Source organism: Salminus brasiliensis, chromosome 13 (genome assembly GCF_030463535.1).
Source record: "Salminus brasiliensis chromosome 13, fSalBra1.hap2, whole genome shotgun sequence".
Classification (NCBI taxonomy): domain Eukaryota; kingdom Metazoa; phylum Chordata; class Actinopteri; order Characiformes; family Bryconidae; genus Salminus; species Salminus brasiliensis.
Window position 1 is genome coordinate 29,949,943 of NC_132890.1, and position 23,297 is coordinate 29,973,239.

General features: G+C 40.1%; 1 protein-coding gene and 1 long non-coding RNA gene across 2 annotated transcripts in view; both read right to left on the reverse strand.

Moving 5' to 3' along the window:
- Positions 1 to 11,983: 11,983 nt before the first annotated feature.
- LOC140575344 (progranulin-like) lies at positions 11,984 to 15,266 on the reverse strand. The gene is made up of 5 exons (XM_072695632.1): positions 15,072 to 15,266; positions 14,581 to 14,730; positions 13,775 to 13,927; positions 13,345 to 13,524; positions 11,984 to 12,619 (listed from the first exon to the last, which is right to left on the reverse strand). The coding sequence occupies exons 1-5, from the start codon at positions 15,093 to 15,095 to the stop codon at positions 12,494 to 12,496; spliced, it is 633 nt and encodes a 210-aa protein (XP_072551733.1). The 5' UTR covers positions 15,096 to 15,266; the 3' UTR covers positions 11,984 to 12,493.
- Positions 15,267 to 20,990: 5,724 nt separating this feature from the next.
- The window catches only part of LOC140575188 (uncharacterized), a 46,323-nt gene continuing 44,016 nt past the window's right edge, over positions 20,991 to 23,297 (reverse strand). Inside the window, exon 2 of the long non-coding RNA XR_011980795.1 lies at positions 20,991 to 22,078. This is a non-coding gene — a long non-coding RNA (uncharacterized lncRNA). The remainder of the gene's footprint in view (positions 22,079 to 23,297) is intronic.

Here is a 23,297-nt window from a genome sequence, read left to right on the forward strand (position 1 = left end):
CAGATCTGTCGGTGTGTTAGTTTCACCCGAGGAAGCAGCGTTTACGCCAAAGGTGAGGGTGGTGTGAGAACGGAGAGGCTCCAAAAGCTCTTTGCGCCAAGTGGCGTAATGACAAAAAAGTTACCCTGAGCTAACAAGTCCAATAAAAGCCAATTACCCACAATCAAGTGGGAAAATACTCTACAGGCAATTTATGCAAGTGTCTATCTGCCTTTCCCTTCCCATCCCTCTCTCTCCCTCCCTCTCTTTCCTCTCACTCTCTTGTCTTTTAAACTGCAAAGTCTTTTCAAGCCGTCATTTGTCATCATTACACGACAATGCAGGCAGCTGTCTCAAAAGCCATTACCAAAATTGCTGGAGATGATTTCTAGTGTCCTCTTCACAGGGTACTGAGAGAGAGAGAGAGAAAAAAATCATTTCCCCCAATGGAGACACTTGCCCCCTTCTCGGCAGGCTCTCGATTGCAGCCCTTTATAAAGACAGAGGAAAATGAGACCAATCTCGGAACGAACCAAGGAGCTTCCCGACCGGCATCCTGAGCTCACAAACTGAGACAATCAAAACTTTATGCTTGTGTGACGGTGGGGCACCATGGCAACAGGGCAAATTCAGTTACTCTTAATGATGGGCTTCCATCCTGGAGGGCTGCAACGCTGCAGAGTTTTAGGCTTTGTGTCATGTTTAAGGAGCTGTTTTGGTGCAGGGATCAGCTGTGGCCCTCTGACCCTGGTGGTGCTAATGTCACACGCGGGATCATCTAAATACAGGGTAAATGCTAAACTCAGGGTCAGCGGAGATGGGAAAGAAGCTAGAGGTTCACTGATGTCCAACAGAAACCGTTATCTCTATTTGTCCAAATGTTTATTCATGGGTGGATAATATAGCATGGATCCAGCACTGTTGGTTATCCTGTTTACATTCTTATCCATGTTCTCTTGGTCAGGGTCGCAGTGGATCCTCAAGGCATACCTGGAAGCATTGGGCTCAGGGCAGGAACCAGTCCATCACATTTACTCACATACTCACACCTAGGGGCAATTCAGCACAGCCAGTTCACCTACTTGTGGCGTGGGAGGACCAGGAGAAGACTTCTTACAGACAGTGAGCAGAGCAGGGATTGAACCCACAGCTCCAGGGCCTGAGCAGAGCAATACATGCACTCCTTGCGGTGCCACCTTACTGTCAGCTGGGTTCTAGCCAATGGAAATGCAGTGTCTATCTGGCGGTGTAAACCTCAGAACATGGCAGTAGTTACAAATTTAATCCACACGTCAAAACACAGTAGTGGCCCCAGGACTGCTGTGCAGGATGGGCTACGAAATCACAGGAAGACAGAGCCTTTAATTTCACTCCAACAGCTACAATAAACGAAGTAATAACCATTAGTGCGGTATGACAGATTTGGTAAGCATTGGGTACCTGTTCACAGTAAGATAACTGCAGTTAGTGCATTAATGTATGCCTGATTACTTATGTGATCAAGCATCCAGCCTATATTTGTCAGAGATGGTTTTGCTTGAGAGATCTGGCTTTTGTTCTATGCTCAATTCAAAACACTTACTGGCCTTACCGGTGGGGTTATTGGTCAAACTGGAATTTTGATTGGTTTACTTATGTCTTTGCTTGTTTTGGGGCGGTGGTGGCTCAGCGATTAGAGCACCAGGCTAGTGATGACAGGGTTCAATACCTAGGCTCAGGAAACTGCCACTGTTGGGCCCTTAATCAAGGCCCTTAACCCTCTCTGCTCCCTGGGCTCTGTAGCAGTGGCTGCCCACCACTCAGGGCACATGTGCTCAGTGTCTCACTTGTGTGTATGTGTGTGTTAACTACATGTTAATTACATCTGTGTCCAAATGGTGAATATGGGTGAATATGTCTTGTCGTACAATTTAAAGTGCATTTGAGCAGCTATCTTGGATGGGCCTTTTTCTGTGGGCCCAATCGCAGCACTGCCAAAATGGTGCAAACCAGGCTTATAGGGTACTGTTATTTCCTAAGACTGGAAAAAGCCAATAAGTGTAGATACTCCCTCTGCAATCGCTCTTGATCTGCGAGCTAATTCTCTTTAGCTAATTAACAAGTCATTTAGGACCTGATTAAGATGCGGAGGGATTGGAGAAATCACTGCACTTGTGGAGAGTTGTCCATTACCCTAAAACATCCAGCCATGTGTAACCCTGTGGTCTGAAACTGACCGTTAATGAATGGTTAGAGGATGACCAACACAAACTGTGCATTAACAGATGGGCTACAGTTTCTAACTGTACACCAGCAAGGTGGAGCTACAAGGGAGGGGCTGGTTTGTAAGTGGTTGGCGAGTGCAGACTTCCTATTATTGATTATTTTCTCTTTTCACAATTATTTGATTAGGTTACTACACAGTTGCAAACAATAATAAAAACACTTTAGAAAGGCTTTAGGAAATCTGTTTACCAGCTTTATTGGGACCCCCACCCCTCTCCCCCACTCCAAAACAAATTACTGACATGTAGAACAGCACAGCGATTCATACGTTGTGTTCGATCTGCTCCCTCTTGATCTCAGACAATGGGCTGGAGAGTAATTTTGGAACCCGCTGACCTTGGCTGGATTCCGTGTCAGTGTTTAAAATCCTTCCCTGCCCAGCTCCCCTTTTGACAGATGAGTCCGAACAAGTCCATCTCCTGCTGGATGCTCTCTCTGGCCATTGGCCGGACGCTCTGTGGCCAGCCTACCTGCCTGACACCCAGGAATCATGATGAATCGGCCCCCTCCGCCGGCCCAGATTGTTTTTTAACATTTAATTCAGTTTCTTCCTGTGCTTGGATGAACAGGGGCGCGCGTTATGGATTTCTGGCCTAATGTACTTCAGCAGGTAGAGAGAGCTGGGGGTCTAGGCTGGCTGGGAAATTATGGAAGCTTGGATCAATACTCAAGGTCACAACCTCCCCATGCCCCATGCCTTTCTCCCCAACCCCCCCTCCAACCACGTCCCTGCGCACTCTCCGCCCTTTGATTGTGAGTTCCAGCCTCTGACCCCACCTCCCATCTCCCGTAAAGCAGTGATTCGTCCAGAAATCACATTTGCATATGTGCAATTTCCCTCCTTACTCAGAAAGCACATCATTACATCTATTAGAGATTATTAAACATCTCCACATGGTTTGAGGACAGAGGGTGATAATTTAGACCACAAGCAGTTAGCATCATGCTAACTGAGAAAGAGTGATGTGAATGGTTGAGAGACAGAATTCTTAACAAAGTCCTTATAGGCCAGTCTGTTCACTCAGCGACCATCTTTACAACACTGCCGGGCTGGCGTTGTATCCAGCAAGCTGATTGGCTCTTTTTGTTTAGAGACAAAGGTGGGGCGTATTTTAACTAGGGTCCAGTCTCTTCATTTATTTATTAATATTTTTATATTATTATTATTATTATTATTTATATATTCTTATAATTTCTTCCGTTTTCTGCTAATTTGGTCCAACAGCATCTCTGATATTAAGCTCCTTTCAGACCTGCACGGTAACCCAGAACCTTTCCTGGAGATTACCCAGAGGAGCTGAATGTGTAAAGGTCTGAATCAGTTGTACTGGACATTACCTGGACTTTATCCTGCCGGAGAATGTTCAAGTGAGCCCACATGCGGCTCAAATGCGTGTGAAGTGATCTGATTCGTATCTGTTTTAAAAGCGTCTTGGGTGCGTTTTGATGTGGTTTGGCCTATGGTTGAAGTGGTTTGGCCTATCCAGATATAATCCGGATGTTGTGCGGTGGAGGAGTTCTGGTTATTGAATACATCTTAGCGAGCAGGATGCATCTCAGACCACCTCTCAACCCAGATATGACCCTGATCCACTAAATGCTTTAAGTGAGCAGGTGTAAATTAGGTCTTTGTAAATGAGCCATGCCAGTTCTCTAGTATGTGCTACACAGGCACCACCCCTTACCTTTTCTGGAGTTCATATGTTAAAAGGGCTTTAGAGAGAGAAAAGTACAAGAGAAGAGACATGGGAGAACTTCAAGAGGGAGTGTGAGGGAGGGAGAAAGAGAGAAAGAGAATGAAGAAGGAATGACAGGCAAACTGAGGATGACCCCCCCCCCACTTCTTTCTTTCATTCTAAATGCAATCAATGTTTGAAAAGGAGCCTCTTGTTTATCTGCTTAAATCTGGGCTTAAACGCAGGCCTGACCGCTCGCTTGAACCGCACAGAAAAGTCTAATCATATCTTTTGGGGGTTGCAAAAAAAAAAGTTAATAACAGTGATTTGTTAGTATAAACAGCAGAGCGAATGACTTCAGCTGACACCTATCTTTCACTCTTTGTCTGAGCTTTCTCTCCTTGCACAAATTGAGAGGCTTTTTTGGCAGGGCGAGAGAATGGAGCGAATGGGGTGGGGGTGGGGGTGGCAGAGAAAGAAAGAGGTGCTTTTGAGTGACACTAAGCCCGTTAAAACCTTTAGCAATCAGCGCTGTGTTTTGACAATGCCGGGTAAACTATCTAAATTACGGCCCGTTTTTGTCCCCGCCAAGCAGCTTCAGCCAGCTCGCTTTTCACACATTACTCAGAGCTGTCAAAGCGGCCTTTTCTTTACCACACACCCTCATCATCATCATCATCACCATCACCATCATCATCGTTGCTGCTGTTCGACAAACTTTTTCTCTCTCTCTCTTTTTTTTTTATCCTTCACCCCCCCACTCTGATTTTTTTTCACGCCTGCAATTCTTCTCCGCATCCATCGCTGCCAAATTACCCTTTTATTTTGTTGTGGCCGTAAAATTACGGGTCTTGGTGGGGGGAAAATTGGGCAGTGTTTTCTGTCGAGGAAATCAATTTTCGTTCTCGCCGTATATGATCAACGTGTCAGAGGCGTGGGGGGACGGGATAATGACAGAGTCGGCCTCCAAAAATGACCGCTAATGCAAGGGAGGGGGGAAGAAATAACACCTCCGCCTCACTGTCCACTGCGCTGGACTTGTGGCCAGGGCAGCGTGAGCCCCTGTGTCATGGAAAAATCCGTCTGCAAGCCCAATTTAGCCTCCGAAATGTCAGGAAATGATAGTGGACCCGGAACGTGTGGGTTTTTTTGAGAAGTGGGTGATGGGTCTTTTGTTTGAGATGTTCGGATACCTTTCAATCAAACGGCTAATGGGGATAAGATGGGGTGGTCCCTGAGGCGTTTTGTTGAAGAGAGTGTATATGTGTGTGTGTGGTTAAGTGTGTGGGCCCATCACAAACTGAAGGAAGCATCTGGAGTGACCTTGGTTCTGGTGTTAATGGTTTCTCTCCCCATTAAGCTGCTGTTTAGAAACTGGTCAACACAGCCCTGATGGCACCCTGACAGTGGAGAGCATTCATTTAGTGTAGCACTAACACACACACACACACACACACACACATGAAAGTATGTCTTGCTATACTTGTGGGTACATTCCATTGACTTCATTATCACTGTAGCTAATTAACACTACACCTACACCCAACCCTAATCCTAACCATAACCTCACTCTTTTAGTTTTTATTTTCCTTCTAATTAAAGCACCAGTTTTTGTGAAAAAGAAAATGTCCCCACAAGTACGAAACTGTCAAATATTCCTACACATGTGGGGATATCTGGTCACATAAGTATAGTATTACATGGTACACACACAAACACATGCACACACAGATACATGCAAAGAAGTGTAGAGCTCCACTGACAATACTCAGCATTCCTGTACCACAAGAAGAATTGTGTAACCACACACATTCTAGAAGACCACTAAGAGTTCTAGATCTAGATCCCCATGGAGAATTCTCAAATCACACTGAGAGTTTTAGGACCATCCTGAGAATTCTAGCTCCCCAATGAGTATTTTGTAGCCGTACTGCTAACTGGTAGCCCCACTGAGAATTCTGGAACCACACTGGCCTCATTTTCCACTGCAGGGCCAAAGGGTTTCTAAGGCTGCACTGTACTGTTCTGCACCAGTGCCGACCCATGAGATCGGTTCCGTTTTCTTTTTCCATTTGCTGTGTTACCAAATCAGGACCAGGAAAAACTCCATGTTCTAAAACCACACGAGTGGTACAGAATTGAAAATACTGTTGAGAATTCTAGAACCACACTGAGACTTTTGGATACCCGCTGTGTATTCTTAAACCACACTAGTTAACAGGAAACTCTGCCAAGACTACTAGAACCACACTGAGACTTTTAGAATCACACTAGTTAATTGGAAACCCCACTGAGAATTTCAGAACCACACTGAGTCTTCTATCTGAAATCACCACTGAGTTTTCCAGAGCCACACAGTTTAATCAGAAACCTCATAGAGACTACTAGAACCACACTGACACTTTTAGATCCCCACTGAGTTTTCTAAAACAGCACCGAGACTTTTAGATACCTACTGTGTATTCTTAAACCACTCTGATTAACAGAAAACCCTGCTTAGAATTTCAGAACCACACTGAGCTTTTAGATCCCTGCTGAGTTTTCCAGAGCCACACGGTTTAATTGGAAACCTCATAGGGACTACTAGAACCACACTGAGTATTCTATATCACCACTGAGTTTTCTAGAACCACACTGGTTAATTAGAACCTCATAGGGACTACTTGATCCACACTGAGTCTACTAGATCACCACTGAGGTTTCTAGAACCACACTGGTTAATTGGAAACCTTATAGAGACTACTAGAACCACACTGAGTTTTCCAGAGCCACACAGTTTAATCGGAAACCTCATACAGGCTCATATAACCACACTGAGTCTACTAGATCTCCACTGCGTTTTCTAGAACCACACTGGTTAATTGGAAACCTCATAGAGACGTCTCGATCCACACTGAGTTTTCCAGAGCCACACAGTTTAATCGGAAACCTCATACAGACTACTAGAACCACACTGAGTCTACTAGATCACCACTGAGTTTTCTAGAGTCGCACTAGTTGGTGTGGCTCTAGTTATCTTACCCCCCCAGGATAAAGTTAAAAAAATTCAGAACCGTACTGGAAATCCTAAAACCATTTTAAGAATTCAAGAACACTGTCACAGTATGGATTTATAATCCTTGTTAGTTAATTATCAGATAATAATCCAATCCTCACTAATTCCCAACACTCAATTTGACAATTTTTACACTAATGAGTGTAATAAAACTCTGTGTTTTACATGAATGACATGCATTAAAACTGTCTAACAACAAACAGAGAGAAGTCAGAAAATACAGAGAGACAGGGAAAAGAAGGCAGAGAGACCACTTATAGACAGCAGAGTTTAAAGTTTTCCACTGCAGTTGCCTTTGCCCAGCTGAATTCATCAGACAATAACCTATAAGTGAAAATCAATAAGTGAAGGCAGGAAAGCACAAGATAGGAGAGAGAATACAGACAATGACTGAAGAGATAAAGAGAGCAGAGCAACGAGTAAGGGATTGTCCCACCTCACTGATGGAAAAATGCAATACCTGACAAAATGCTTTCCAACGTGTCTGCCATTCAACCTCTGTTTGAAGAGACTGAAGTGTTGAAATTCTTCTACAGACGGTGACCTCTAATGGTTTAATCACTGTGTATTCGCCATCACTTCGTCTTCACTGTGTAGAAGCTTCAAGCATTGCAGGCCTGACTTCCACAATGCTGTTTTGATAGACGGTACATTAATGAAAGGCAGCTGTTGAGAAAAAGGTATGTTGGTGTGATACAGCAGTGGCAAAGATTAGTGATTAACAACTCTACAGCTGGGTCGAGTCTTCTAAAGCCATTGCAATGAAAAATACTGCGTCCGATTACTTTTTTAACCAGTAATATCTGTATTGCCTTCATTCACAGAGTCAGTTGAGTGAAGTCTGCTCTGAAAAGACATGTTCCAGTTCGTTTCCTCCGCAACTCTGCAGACCTTCCAGCATTCATCCTGGACATCTCTATTTTTTTCTGTTTACTGTTAGGGTGTAACAGTAAAAAAACTAGCGTTTTTTTTTTTTTTTCTGGACCCAGGAGCTCTTGCTTTCAGAGTTCGGTACGCTTGGCGTTAAGTGTTAAAATTGTTTTTGAGCCCAGGAGCAATCCAGAGAACCGATCTCTGGTCCTTTTGAAATCGGTGGTCTGGGGTTTGCATCAAGCAGACTTTGGTTCAGTCAGGTAAAGGTGCACGTATTTGTCACTGTACAGTGTACAATGTGTCCTCTGCATTTAACCCATCTGTGGTAGTGAACACACACACACACACACACACACACACACACACACACACTAGTGAACTAGGGGCAGTGAGTACACACACACCCAGAGCGGTGGGCAGCCAACTCCAGCGCCCAGGGAGCAGAGAGGGTAAAGGGCCTTGCTCAAGGGCCCAACAGTGGCAGCTTGCTGAGCCCGGGAATCGAACCCACAACCCTGTTATGGTGCTCTAACCGCTGAGCCACCACTGCCCCTGCCCTTGCTCGCATTGAAGTTTTCAAGCAAGTGGGATTTGGTGATGGGCTTATTTTGGCATGCGACTGCTTCGTCTTATCGCCTACAATATAACTCCCCAACGCATCCCAGAAGCATTGGAAGCATATTCCCACTGCTCCACAGCTCAATGCTGGGGGGCTTTACACACCTCTAGCTCATGTCTGGCATTGGGCATGATGGCAGTAGGTTCATGATTATCTATTTCTTTTAGTGCTGAGTCTGCGTTTAATCTGAAAAATCAAGAATCTAGAATAGTGCTGAAATCTGATGAGACCACAATGAGAAATCATGAATCTCTCAAAGAATTCTCACTGATATCACTGATATTTCTGGAATTACCCTGAGAATCCTTGCACCAGATGAAGAAGGGTAGAATCTTGATGGGCAACCTAGAACTACATGCTGAAGAAGAGTTTCACTTGTTCTGGGAGTAGATTGGGCTTCTTGTGAAGTGTCATTGATCCGTTTATCCTGATCTCTGTATTAAATTTAAGATCGTGACACAGCTATTGATCAGGGCATGAGAAAATCCCATGATCTGAGTATTGATTACAGGAACACTGCAGCCTTGATTCCAGTCACTATGAAGATGTTTGGACCTGTTACACTGTCATTTAGTGGAGGGCAATCTGCATCTTCCTGCAGAAGACCCTGGATCACTGTGTTTATGGGATGTTTGCCCACTGGAAAACAGCCTAAAGCAGTAAGCAAGGTCTAAGCAGACTAGGTGAAGCAGTTTTAGCTTTAGCCTTACAAACTGAGGATTCCAGCACCAGAGGAAGAATTGTGGACTCTCAATGAGAAAACAGAGAGTGAGTTTCATTGCGTGTTAGAGTGGACAGGGAACGCTGTGCGGCTCCATTGATCTGTTTATTCTGATCTGTTTATTTTGCTGAGGGTCCTGAATATCAGATTCTGACTCAGAGAGATTGTAAAACACAGCTATTGATCAGGGCATGGGAAAATCCAGATCGCATGAATTACAGGAATGCCTCTGCCTTGATTCCAGGCACTTTAAAGATGTCTAGACCTGCTAGTTTTAAGTTTCGTGGAATTAAATGGAAAGTCATGCATCAGTCCCTAGCCCCCCCACCACCCCCCTCTCCGGTTTACAGTGTAGTTGTCCTTCAGTCATCAGTCTGACCAGAGGAAGCAATGGAAAACAAAGTACAACTAGCTTTAGCCTCACAAGCTCATTAAAGATCATAGAAATTAGATCTGAGAGGTAAATTATTTTTGTGGGCTTTGTGTTGGATAAAAAATGGTATCTTCATAGTATCTCAGATCCAAATAAGACTATTATCTGATATCAAGGCAAGTAAAGACCTGCCTGTTGTACCTCAGATGGATTATGCGATCCAATTTCCCCCAAAATAATGACTATAATCTAAGATGACAGCTGTCTTACAAGGATTAAGTATTAAGGATATAAGCAGTTGGGACCCCTCAGGGCCTTCAAAGCCTTCAGAGAAGGTCTAATGATTTCTGGGAATTAAAATACAAGAACATACCTGTGATTTTTTCTCTTTTTTGTTCAACCAAATGTTGTCTGCTTATAAATTTCCAAATTAAACAGCAAAAATGTACCTAAATATCCAATATTTTCAATCCAATAAATTGTAGAAGATTAATTAACTCCACAGCTCAATGCTTGGGAGCTTTTTACTTCTCTAGCCCATGTCTGGCATTAGGAGGCATTATGCCAATAGGTTCATGTTTATGTAGTGTATCAGCTCACATATATGCAAATTTCTGTTCTAAGCTTTAAATCCAACATGGCATGTCTTTCAGAGAGCTGCTGTTAGTTTGGCACTAATATACTATCAGAATTCCAGAAATTAGCGTTATCGTACCATATTTGACATTTGTGGCCTGAATTAAAGATGTAAGACCAATAATCCCATCTCACCAATGGATATAGGATATCGTGAAGAATATAGAATATGATAAATCTTTTTTTGTCTGCTGGTCCCTAAAGCATGAGTTTGACCGGGACCATATAGTGTCCTCTGTGCACTGCTGTGAAATGTTCTCATTCCTCAAAACAGCTTTTCTAAAGCTGTGGGACCACTGCGTTAATGTTTGTAGCATGGAGGAACTACAGCCTCTGTAGTAAAGCTTTTAAAATAGCTCCGTCTCTTTCTCTCCCTCCCTCTCTCACAGGCATCTTTAAGCATCTTCCCGAACAAGAACAAGGACATGTCCTCTGCACTCTGTGTTTGTACAAGTTAAAAGGGTTGATTCTTCACACAGCACTGAGATAAGTGTGTGACTTATGGGAAAATACAAGTGATGGAGGAAAGGAAAAAAAACCTCCTATGAGGGACAAGGACAAAAAACAGCATTTAATGAAAGGGTTGTGTTTGCCCCCCTTCCCCCTTTAGTTTCTCCAACAAAAACGTCCTCTTCTGTTATTTAGCCACAGAAACTGAATTCCTGCTAGAGCTGGTGGTGTAAACAAAGCTTAACATGTTCTGAGGTTTAAACTCTCAGTCACAAATGGCCAGACTCCAGCGACAGACTTTTGAATAAAAATGAAAGAAATACTCTTCCATGCTGCTTGGAAGCGGTTTGAAGCTCTGCCTGATGTCACCTATCTTATCTTATATAATTGAATTGTAATTATTTATATAATTAAAAATTGGGTAAACACATAAACTACAAATCTGTTACAGTGCTAAACACAAAGCTATGCTATGCAGCTCCTGTGAGCCATTGCAGTGACGTAAACTAGCCAGTAAAAACAGAGGCCTATCATTTTCTTCACAAGCCCACCAGTGTTTTTAATGTGTAACAGTGCATCTGGGCATTTTTGTCATATACTTACTATTTATTCAAAGAACAATTTTAAATAGTAAGTAATTTTGTTTTTATGTGCGTACACATTCAGTGTAATAACATTTATACATTAACACAACGGTTATGGTTATGAACTTTTCAACATGACTATAGATCTGTGAACAGTGATTATTTAACAAATGTCATATTACAGCTTTTTAATTGGACATTTAGAGTGGGCCTAGTTTTATTTTTATTTGTGTTTAATAGTAAGTGTTCGCATTTGCTGTTTTTGTATTGTCAGTAATGGTAAATACTAAATCCTTCTGGAAAAGATCTTTAACCCCTTCTAAAGTCTATAGCCTGTTGGAGGCCGAATGTGCTATTACAAACTTCTATTACCAGAATAGCCCCATCCAAAACTCCCTGTAGTTACTGATAATACACCTTAGTGTGTAATAAGCATTGCTATGATAAAATGTTCAATACTGCAAGTACTGAATTTTAGGTACCAGTGGTGTGTAGATTTTGTATGCTGGTTCCACACCATTTGTTAGTCTTCCGCTGTGTTCATCAGTGAGTGTCTAACACTAATGAGCAGAGACACTTAGTGCAGATTATATACATGTGCAACAAGCAGTAAAACACAGCAAAGACATAAATCTGTGATAAAAAAAAAACATTGTCATAAACAATAGTTTCAATAGAAATTTATTGAATTTAAGCAAATCACATGCATTTGAAAGATTACTCAATTTGCATTTCTGCTTCTGACCGGATAAACAATGGCTAGGTCTGACCCAAGGTGCCGTCTAATGATTTCAATCACAATTTGTGCTGTGTTTATGTTTTTGTACATAATAACAAAAATGTTGCCAAGCTTAAAACGTAAAGCTCCTTGAGATACATATAGAATGTATATATAGAAGTCTATGGCAAGTCTGATATCAAACAAGCAGACGATTGGCTATAGATGCTGTAATATAGAGCTATGCTGTTTTGGGGAGGGTTCATCTAATTAATGCAAAAACAGCGACATTTTAGATGATAAAAAAAGAACCAAAGTGGTTACATGAGAATACGTTTACATGATTAATATGGGCTGACACATGTGCCTTTCCTTACAGGAATGCACTGCATAATATGCTTGGATTCACCACAATCATCTGTTATTGTCAGGTAAGCCCACAAACCCACTTTCTACAATGATTTAACTGATTATGATTTGATTAAGTATGTGATTGTAGCTTCGATAGCAGGCTGATTAGCTTTGTGCCTGCAGTCGTAGGGCCTCAGAGTGTCAGCGGCACCTCCTTCTGTCCGGCTGGTACCTTCAGCGAACCCTTCTTGCAGGCCACTGAGCCGTCGCACTCGTAGCCGGATTCGCAGCAGTGCTTTCCATCCTCACAGCACTGACCCTTCAGAAAACAAATATCATGTCACTGACTCTATGCTCCACAGTGGAGTAACTATGATAGACAAGGTTGTGAAGCTTGTGACTCAACAGTATCAGTTTTGGAATGCTTGACCCTGTTCCTGCACATGGTAAAATGATCAAAGTGTGCAGAGTCAGCACGTCCTATGAGCTGCAATGTTTATTATCTGTGAGGCTTTTTTCCTTGTTGGATGCACTGTATTTTTCCTGAGTGTACATGGAAGCTTATTCAGAGCACAGCTGGAATCTGTAAGTGATTATTGTTGTTTATTAAACCCAATTTAAGTAACTAAACATCCACTAACTAAAGAATATTAATTGCAATGAGGTGAGCAATTTGTGTTCCTTGTAAAACGTACTGTATGAGAGGAGAATCATTGTCAGGAAATAAGCACGGATCCCATATTTATCAAGTGTTTTCAAATAAGAACAGTGATTTCAAATCAGGCTTTGCCACCTACACTACATCATTAAGGCCACTAGGTTCTGTTCCTATATTAGTGCTCTTTTACCAAAAATGAGCTCATACAATAAACCTCTTTAAACTCTTAGGTGCCGTATTTGGGCCCCCACTTCAATTCCTCACTCTTATAATGATAAAACTTGCATACAAGCTTTATAGTAGTCCCCAAACAATGGGTGGTGATATTTTATAGTATTTTATGAAATTATAAATCATTGGGTGAATGAGTCTTTAACAGTAATTACCTCACTATAAGGACAGCAGCCCCAATCACCATTCAGTGTTTTGCAGCAGGTGCTTCCAGATGGGCAGCCATAGCGGGCATCACAGCGAACAATTTCAGCAACCATCAGATCAGTCTCTAGAGCCTGTTGCACTGGGACTCTTGGAGTAGATTCGTCTGAGTCAGTGTGTTTCTTCGCTTCCTGAAATCATGCATCATCAGAGCCAATGCAATTCAAATGTTTACTTTAAAAAATATAATATATAATATGAAACTTACTATAATTATTTATTTACGTTAATACATATTGAAAACTGCTCTTCTTTGGGTTTTGATCAAACCAACTGAAGCCTACATGCCTGTGTCCTTTCTTTATTAGCAGTTCCACACCAGGATCCCACCTGTACTTACAAGCATGTGTCATTGATTGGCACACTGTTTGACAGCCCTACCTCAGTGTCACGTAGCATGGAGTGGTTGGCAACAATAGCTGGACGCTGGGGAGACGAAGGAAGGCTCATTCCACCCACCACACAGCGATTGGATGTGGAATCGCACCTGTAGCCGTAGGCACAGCAGTGCACTCCATCTGCGCAGCATTGGCCCTGCAGGACAAAGGAACTGGCTTTCATTCTTATTCACACTGATAACATACTACTCATTTCACAGTACAGTAATCCTTTCCTAAATGTGTTCGGTTACATCCCTTAATGCATGACCCATTTTTGCATAGCAAGTCAGGTGGTATTTAAACCCAGAACCTTCTGATCTGGACACTTAATAAATTAAAATATATAATAAATGTACTTATTTCTCCTTCTCAATGTATTCATTGCTCATTTCAAACTGCAGGTTCAAACGTCCCCTAGCACAGATTGAGTGGCCATAGAGCGCTTAGGCAACGCCAGGCTTTGAACCTATGACCTCCTGTCGACAGTTGTGCCACCCTACTGCTGTGAACTTGCACCATATAAAACAAAACACTGTTCTGAGTAAATTCTTTTCGATGGACACACTGGTTCACAGCTCTAAAGTGGCACACCTGATCATCAGAAGGTCATTAGTTTGAACACTTGAAAAGCTGCAGCCTATTATTGTATTTACACCTGCCCAAACAAATCACACACCAAAGGTAAAAACGAACCAGAGTCTGATTTGAACGGACCAAAAAGTGCAGGTGTGAAAACACACTTTACCTGACTGATGTTTTTTTTTACAGAGCAGAAAGATATTTGAGATGTAAATATAGAAGACTTACGCCAGTAAAGACGCAGCAGCTCCAGGTCCCGGCCTTGTTCCTGCAGCAGGTGGTACAGTCTGGACAGTAGGTTGTGAAGTCACACCACTGCACTGAGGGTCCAGTAGGTTCCAGAGCAGATGGTGGGGAATCTGGTTCTTTTGGAAACACCTGACATTTTAGTTAAAAAAAAGAAAAGATAAAGCATATGTCAAGGAAATATCCTCACATGGTCATTTACAATCCCATTGTTTGGCTGTTAGGATCTTTTCCCTCTTCCCTCTGCAAGTACTCCAATCAAAAGTTTGATCGAATTTATTGATCAGAAAGTTTTTCTTTACTTTTCCTATTTTCCAGATTTTAGGATAACAGTAAAGACATCATAAGTATGAGAAAACTACTCCAATCAGAAATATATGCAGTCTAGACACCCAATTTAGACACCTTACCAACTACCCACCTATATGGCTGATTGGTGTACAATCAGTCAGTTGTTGTGATTTCTCGCTAACCTGTAACTTAGTTGTGTCAATCATGGCAGCAGCCTGCTGAGGGGATGACGGAAGGCTCAGGCCTCCAGATCCACCATACTGACAACGAGTGGACGTGGCATCGCAGCGGGAGCCATACGGACAGCAGTGCCAACCATCAGGACAGCAGACCTGAACAAGACGTCAAAAGACAAAGGCATGTAAATTTATAGCCCTTTTCACAAGCCAGCTCAAATAAAGCAATTGTATTGGATGGCATTCGGGCCTAGAGGTTTTGTTGGATGTCCTACCAGAACTTCACCAAACCTTCAAGTCCTTCAAGTCCCAGAGGCATGTTTGTTGTACTGTAAATGTATCCATGTCTCCAGATGAATCCAGATGTTAGTTATGAATATAAAACACCAATCCAAAGATACTGGATGGAGCATCATGAGAATGCAGAATTTTATTGCTCAACAACCCAATGCTGAGGGGCTTTAAACCCATCCAGCTGAAACATGGCATTGAAGATTTTCTCTATTTAGATTTTACAAGCTGTGTGTGTACAATCAAATGCCTTTTCAGGAATGGATGTTCTTTCTTAACAAGAACCGTTGAGCACTGTTGAACTCTAACAACTCAAAGAACCACCATAGATGTTTAAATAATTCCCTCCATTCCTCAAGTACAATGATGCCATCTAAAGTGCTGGTTCTTAAGTTAAACTTTTTATGAAGTAGGGTTAACCTTATGAGTTAAAAAAACAAAAATGGTTCCACTATTATTTTCATTTGTTTAAGAACTCTTTTTCCAATATCATATACAACCTTTTATGCTCTGAATTAAAAACAGATTAAACAAAAGCGAACAAGCAGTGAAGACAGAATTTCACCATGTCGTTTCCACAGCAGCCGAAGGTTCCGTCGCTCCTCCGGCAGCAGGAGGTGCAGGATGGACAGTAGTACTTGTAGTTGCACCACTGTACTCCTGGGAGGACCGCCTCCACAGATGGTTGGAGACGGGTCTCAGGCTTCACCATGGCACTGGACACCAACTGTGTCATCAGCAACACCAACACAGCAATCATCTGCATTCAATAAATAGTACAAAGATATGCAGATGGATAAATAAAGGTCAAGTTAGAAACATGAGGATACACATCATGTGAACAATATTCAAATATTTGACATAAAAAATTATGCATTTATAAGGAGGAAAAAAACCAAGCCACTTAAGTTGTTGTTAGAAGTGTAAAAGATGTCCATTTAAATATAATATAAAATAAAATATCTATTCAGAACCACAGTGCTTATATGTAATTTGAAGGCTACACTGTAAAAACAAAATAGCCCAGTACAATTACGGTAAATACTGGCAGCATGGTTTCTAGTTGTTTACCGTTATTTGACAGAGGCTGCACTGTGTTATAATTTACAGTTTCTTACAGTAAAATACATAAAAATACCATAATTAAAAACTATTATAGTACAATACATATTTTAGCAAGGTTAAGACCATTTCTTCGCTGCCTGAGAGTAAATCCAAACTGAGAGAACTATGATTAGTGTTGAATTAGCCAGTTTGTTATGAGGATGAAAATCAAGAACTTGAACATAAGGAATTGCCACCCGTTCCATACACAGAGTTTTTAGAACAACAGGATAATACTGTTAAAATCGTCTTTTAATTTGCAGCAAAAAAATTAATTTTACAACAGAGAAACATTTCATTTTTATGAATTATAGGAAAATACGGTTGAAAATGTTTGTTGTTATACAGCAATTTCTCCAGTGTACCTACATAAGGACGTTGTAAGGCATGCATAAGCACTGCCTGATCTATAAAGGATTACTTATTATAATTTATTACAGCTTATGCCCAATGCATTTCACAAAAGGACATTTGATCTTTGTCTACATTGTAGACACTTTAACATGTAAAGATGTTAGCCTTAGCCTCAGATTTAAAGGCCAGTTTATTGACCAGATATTTGCCTTTATTTTTAATATTAGACATCCAGAACACTCACCTTGCTCTTGTGGTAGATCTCTGATAAAGTGGATCAGCGTTTTTTCTCCTCTTCTTTGTGGGATGTCACCAGATTTTGGCTCTGCAGTCTCCTTTCCCACTTTTTAACACCCTTTTATATTCTCAGATTTGACACAAAAATGTGGAACCTCCTCCATAAACTGGATTGACAAGTTTGGGTTTATTACACAGTGAAGCAACTACAGTGTTTGCTTTTGCTTTCAGTTGTACATCATGTATAGATGTATCTAAGCTTAAATAAATGTTGTCTATACACTAAAAAGTTACGGCATGTGGTAACAAGCAAAATAACTGCTTTAATGAAACTCAAAAAAATACTTCAATACATATCATATACATATTTTATACACATATTATCCTGTTAATGCAGCAAGGTTTATTACACACTAAGGCATATTACTCAGTAACTACAGAGACTTCTATACAGACTGGTCGGGCAGTTCTTTGGTAACTGAAGTTTTTGGCCCACCGATGGGCCAGTAGACTGTTTACGGGGTTAAAGCAGTGCTGTGCAAAAGTCTTAGACAGCTATTACATCGTTATTCCCCCGCCTCCTCACCGCCACGCTATATATGACCATTAAAGACTACATACTCCATATTGCAAGAAGAAAATGCTACAAAAAAAATATCAACACCGAATCCCCCCCCCCCTGTGTAACAAACCCAGAAACCCCGAAAACCAAAATTACCCCTTGTATTCAGTATTCAGTTTATAAAACACTCTTAGTGTATAATAAACTTAGCAATAACTGCAACCAAACACCTTGTGTTGTTAGTTAGTGTCTCACTTCAACATGGAGGAATTTTGGCCACATTATTTTAGCGATCATTTTAGGCCTTTGAGCATGAATTGAGAATGAAGTTTTTGATTATATGTATGTTATGGAAGTCTTATGCAAATTGGTTATTTACTGCTATATTTTTTAAAGAAGTTATACTGTCTTTTTATCCAACTTAAAATAAGGTCTGTGCCAAAGTTTGGGTTAGAGTGTTCCAGAGCCAGTATTAACCACCCCTTTGGCAGAAATGACATATCTTATGTTGTTGAATGCTTTCCCACTTCTCTTTGCTGATGCTCTCCGTGAGTATATTCCAAAATCTTCAGTTCGTGTTGCCACTGGTGGAAACACAACCCCAGAGCAAGATGGCCCCACCCTCATGCTTTACAGTTGGCAAGGTGTTTTTGTTTTATGAACATGCAGTTCCTTTTCTTCTCTTTTTCTCCAAATGTTCCTGCTCCAGACATGACTCCCAGTGTTAACTGAACTCTAACAGTGTTGATTTAACACCAGCAAATTCCAAAAAAGATTGTTTGTGCAAGCAGCGCTGCACAGTGGAACAGTGCACCACCCTCTTGACTTAGCTGAGCTTTTATGCAGGTTCCTGGCGGTCATAACAGGGTTTTTATATGCTAGTGTTACCAGCATTCAAGCAGTTTGAAGGTCTTTCAGGAATCATCTTGACCTGCACAGACCCCCAAACTGCCATTTCTTTATAACATTCCGTGTTTAGAGACCACAAGCTCTGAAATGCTTGGCCACGTCCTTAAGGCCGTCTACTTCGCCTTGTGGACATTGATTACTTCCTTTTTTGATTCTTAGACAGTTGTTTAGACGAGCCTATGCCTATTCATTCAAAAACCTTGTATCCCCAAAAAAGGGAAACATTTTTTACACAAGTAGAAAAAAAACTTTTTAACTTCTGCGGAAATCCGTGTTTTTGGTCCATTCATCTAAGGCCAGGGCGATGTGGTAAAATGTTACGTTATGATATTTAGAGATATTTTCACAATACACAATACTTAACATGATTTTTTTTGCCATGCAGACATAAATCACCAATTCTTTCCCATACTTTGTACAGTGTTTTTATTTATTTATTCCTATTCCATCCAATACACAGGGCTAATTACACTCTCTGTATTAAAATGGGCAGTTGGTCAGTATTCCTTAAGTACTGGCAATATCAGCAATATACTTATAAAAGCTTATTGTGTTTTCATGCACAATACTAAAATTTATCAAGGTTTGTTAAAATATTGTCATTGCCCATCCCTACAATTCATCAGGAAAATCATCAGGGAATTTAGACAAAATCTTTATGACCAGATTCAAATGTTTTTGCATAAAAGTGGTGAAGGATATAATAATATACAATAAAAAATACAAACATGATTGTAATTTGTCATTAAATGGAATTGAAAATGTAAAGTTAATAAAAATGTGTCTTGTGTATCTACTACCATGAGGGTCCATGCACCCAAGTTTTTCACTCACCTTTACACCTGTGTAATGTGATGTGATTTGATTTACTAAACAGCTTGTAGATTCTGTGTTTTTGCAAAAAGTGGGCTATATAATATGTAAAACGTGTTGCTTTGCATTTCCACCATCTGTCAGGGTAAGCACACATTCCAGCACGCTGAAGAAGTCGCCCTGCTTCCTTACACGAAACAGTGCATGAATGTCTTTCCCCATTCCTTTTAAATTAACTTTAACTGTTTCTTCATTTTACTTGGCTCCACAACGCGGGTAAGAAATGCTGAACAATATTTCTTATCATATTTATATTATCATTTTTTTTTGACAATGACATATTAAAAAACTTTGGCATTCTATTACAAAGCACAAAGGTACATATTCCTTCACTCCTTGTTGGCAGTGAGGGTGACAGACTGAGCTGAAATGAACTGAAAGATATGTTCTGTTTTAGTTTTGATTTAATATGCAACCCTTAGTTATTTTAGAAGCCTTACCAGGATAAATGGCTACATCCAGATGAATCATCATTTTTTTTTTTGAGTTTCATCAAGTTTTATATATTTAAAAATTAATTTCTCGTATGATAACAATTTTTCAAGCATTTTTAATGTCAGATCCAAAATGAAATAGAACAAATTTAATAAAATGATAGAGGATCTTTATTCTTTTACAATATGAGGAGTCATAGCTAATGTAGACTAGACATGTCCGAGTTCACCATGACACTCGTTACTTAGCAAAGCTATCATCATTGACAGATAGCCATAAAACAATGAGTCAGTTTACACAAACAGGTCAAAGGGAAATTAGATGAACAAATAAATATATTTTTTTACAATCGTAGACAGTTTTCAGTGTTTTACCAGTGTGCAGAAGTGTGGAAAAGAATCAGCTCAGAATATTTTCCAGATCCACTGTACCCATAAGGTTTATGTTGGTGTCAACATTGTGTAAAAAAATGTATCATTCAAAAACATGAACTTAGTTTTACATTTTGTTATAGAACTTTACTTGCATAACAAACATATATAGAATGTTGTATAATAATGCAACAGTGCAAATTGTGTATGGTTTGACTATTCAACATAAAATGATACATTCATGTTGTAGCAAGGAATTGAACTAGTTTTATTCAACTCAAATAAATAAATACTGAATGTACTATTATTTGATATTTCAAAGTATTCAAATAAGTTTTTAAGAACAGAGGAACCACTTTTTACAGTGTAGACTACTTCATGTCATAGCCTATTTACTACCAAACATGATGTCTAGTGTGTAAAAGTGTAGTTGTTATGTGATTTTATATTTATCTTACTTTTATTTCACATGTATGATCAATGGATTGTTGTTTTAAAAGCGCAGACAGTTCAGAATGCATGAGAGTTGTCTTGATGAATGTTCTGTTGATTGTTGGAACAGACCTGCATTCTTCATGTGGTTACAAAAACTTGGCACCAATCAACTGGCATCAACAATAGTGACTTATCTAAAAGTACTTTCACTTTGTTACTCCTTTCACTTTTCGTTCTGCATCACTGAGCAGAACTGTGTTACTTGTTTTATGAGACAAAGCACAGTAACAGCAGTGTCTGATGTTGAAATGTGACGGAGCATTCTGTCAGAAAAACCCACAACAAAGAGAACAATTGCAACCCTTTTCATTTTATAATCCTAATAAAATTCATGTTTATACATATTAAACACTAAGCTAAATAGTCAATTAATAATAATGTGAACAATGTAATTATTAAAATCATGATGACATACTTTAATTTACATATTATAAATTAAAGTATTAATAATTATTCTTAGCATTTTTAATGCTAAGTGTTCTAAAGTGTTCTCCGTGACACTTGTTACTTAGCAAAGCTTGTTGACAGTTGACAGATAAATAAAAAGCCATAAAACAATGAGTCAGTAAATATACATATGTTTAAAACGTAGACATTTTTCAGTGTTTTATCAGTGTGCAGAAGCATGGAAAAAAGAGCAGCTTCGAATATTTTCCAGATCCACTGTACCCATAAGGTTTATATTGTTAAAAACATTGTGTACAAAATATCATTTAATAATAAACCATAACAATGTAATTATGAACATCATAATACTTTCATTTATAATACTTAAATTACACTGTTATACTAATTCTTATTCTTATACATATTCTGTAATAATACTGCTTCTACAGATTGAGTGCTACATTTAAAGGGGAATTTCACCAGTATCTCACATTTCTCTGCATACTTCAGAATGGGTTTGGTGTGAAATGGATCCTCGTAGAGGAACTTACCGAATCAGATCTGTCCACAGTGGTGGTGAAGGGAACAAGGGGTCCCCATGACTACAACGCAAATATAGCAATTTTGTTTGTTCAAAACCACCAGTGAATCTTCATGTGTCTTCTGGGTTTTATATGTAATGTTGATGATAATAAAATAGAGACAAATCTCACAAATGTTTGGAGTGAAAGTGAATAAGGAGCAGTTCAAGTGAAACAATGTTTCAATTAAACATATTTAATTATAGGTGAGGAATGACCTAAAAAGGCCCGTGGTGTGAGCTATGCAGTCCAGTGAAATGTAAAAAAGTAAAAATCCCATCTTTGAAGTTGGACTTTCCAATGAGATGAATATTTGATTGAATTGTGGGCGGCGGGCACAGCTGAGCTGATCTTGCTGACCTGGTTTCCTCCTGTTTCTCACTTTCAGCAAGTACCATGCCAAGAGCCTCACACCTGGACAGTGGAAGAGAGCAGAGTTTAAAAACAGACTATGCTATGCAAGTCACAAAACTAGGGATCCTAAATTCAAAAGCGGCATCATAAGGTTTATCTTAAACTTTAAGCTCCAGCAGATGGCGCTGCACACGGCTGATCAGGCTAGAAATACCTGTACGGTTTAACAAGACTTATAGGTTAAGAGGAGGTGGCAAAAAGGAGTGATTGCATTTGGGTGTGCCAAAAGTTACAGTGTGAAGGAAGTAGGCGAATCTGCAGGTGTATGGAAGTGTACGGTCATACGGGTCTACCAGCAGTGGCAAAAATCCCAGTCCACAGCAAATTCTCCTCATTCTCTTCATTCTGAGCAAAGTCCTCTTGCATGCCACTCTGCTCCATATGTTGATGGTCTCCAGGAGTGTTCTTTTAGAAATGGGTGGTGAAGGACCAAGGACCTGCATTGACTTCTAGAAGCAGTTCTTGCCTGGAAATGAAGCGATTTTTATTCACAAGCTGTGAAACCCACCAGCGGTCCCTGTTCGTCAGTTTTGTCTTTCGGCCACAATTCTGATGAGAATTTCCTGTAGACTGGGATTTCTGCCACTGCTGGTAGACCAGTATGACCGTACGCTTCCATACACCTGCAGATTCAGCTACTTCCTTCACATTGTGGCCTGTGCAACACCATCTGCAGGAGTCTAAAATTACCTCCACTTTAAACATGCAAGATGACTAATGTTATGTCCGGGGAGCTTATATTTGTAATAGAACAGTATTCACATTTATTCATACTAAGGCTCAAAATAATGACTTCATAGGAGAGGTCAAAAATGAATGGAGGTCAATGTAAAATAAGAGTTTATTCCAAGTAATTTAGAGCATTTCAATTGGTCCATTCATCCAGATGTATAAGTGTTCAGAGCAGCTACAAGGTTGGTTTAAAACCAAAAACAGACAAAAATGGAGATATGTGTTTTTCATTGCATATGAAATCTAGTGCTGTCTTCACTGTATAGGGAGTAAGGAGGTATTTGAGATTCAGATAAAAACATGCATGCGTTGTGATGTCAGTGTTTTTATGAAGCTCAGAGCTTTCAAAAATCTCCACCTTGGAGAGCAGTTTCAAAGGCAGTATGTAAATCTGATTATTGAAACATATTTAAGATTAATATTAGTTAATAATATTCTAATATTTTGTGTACCTTTCTCGTAATATTTACACTAGATCTAAGGGGAA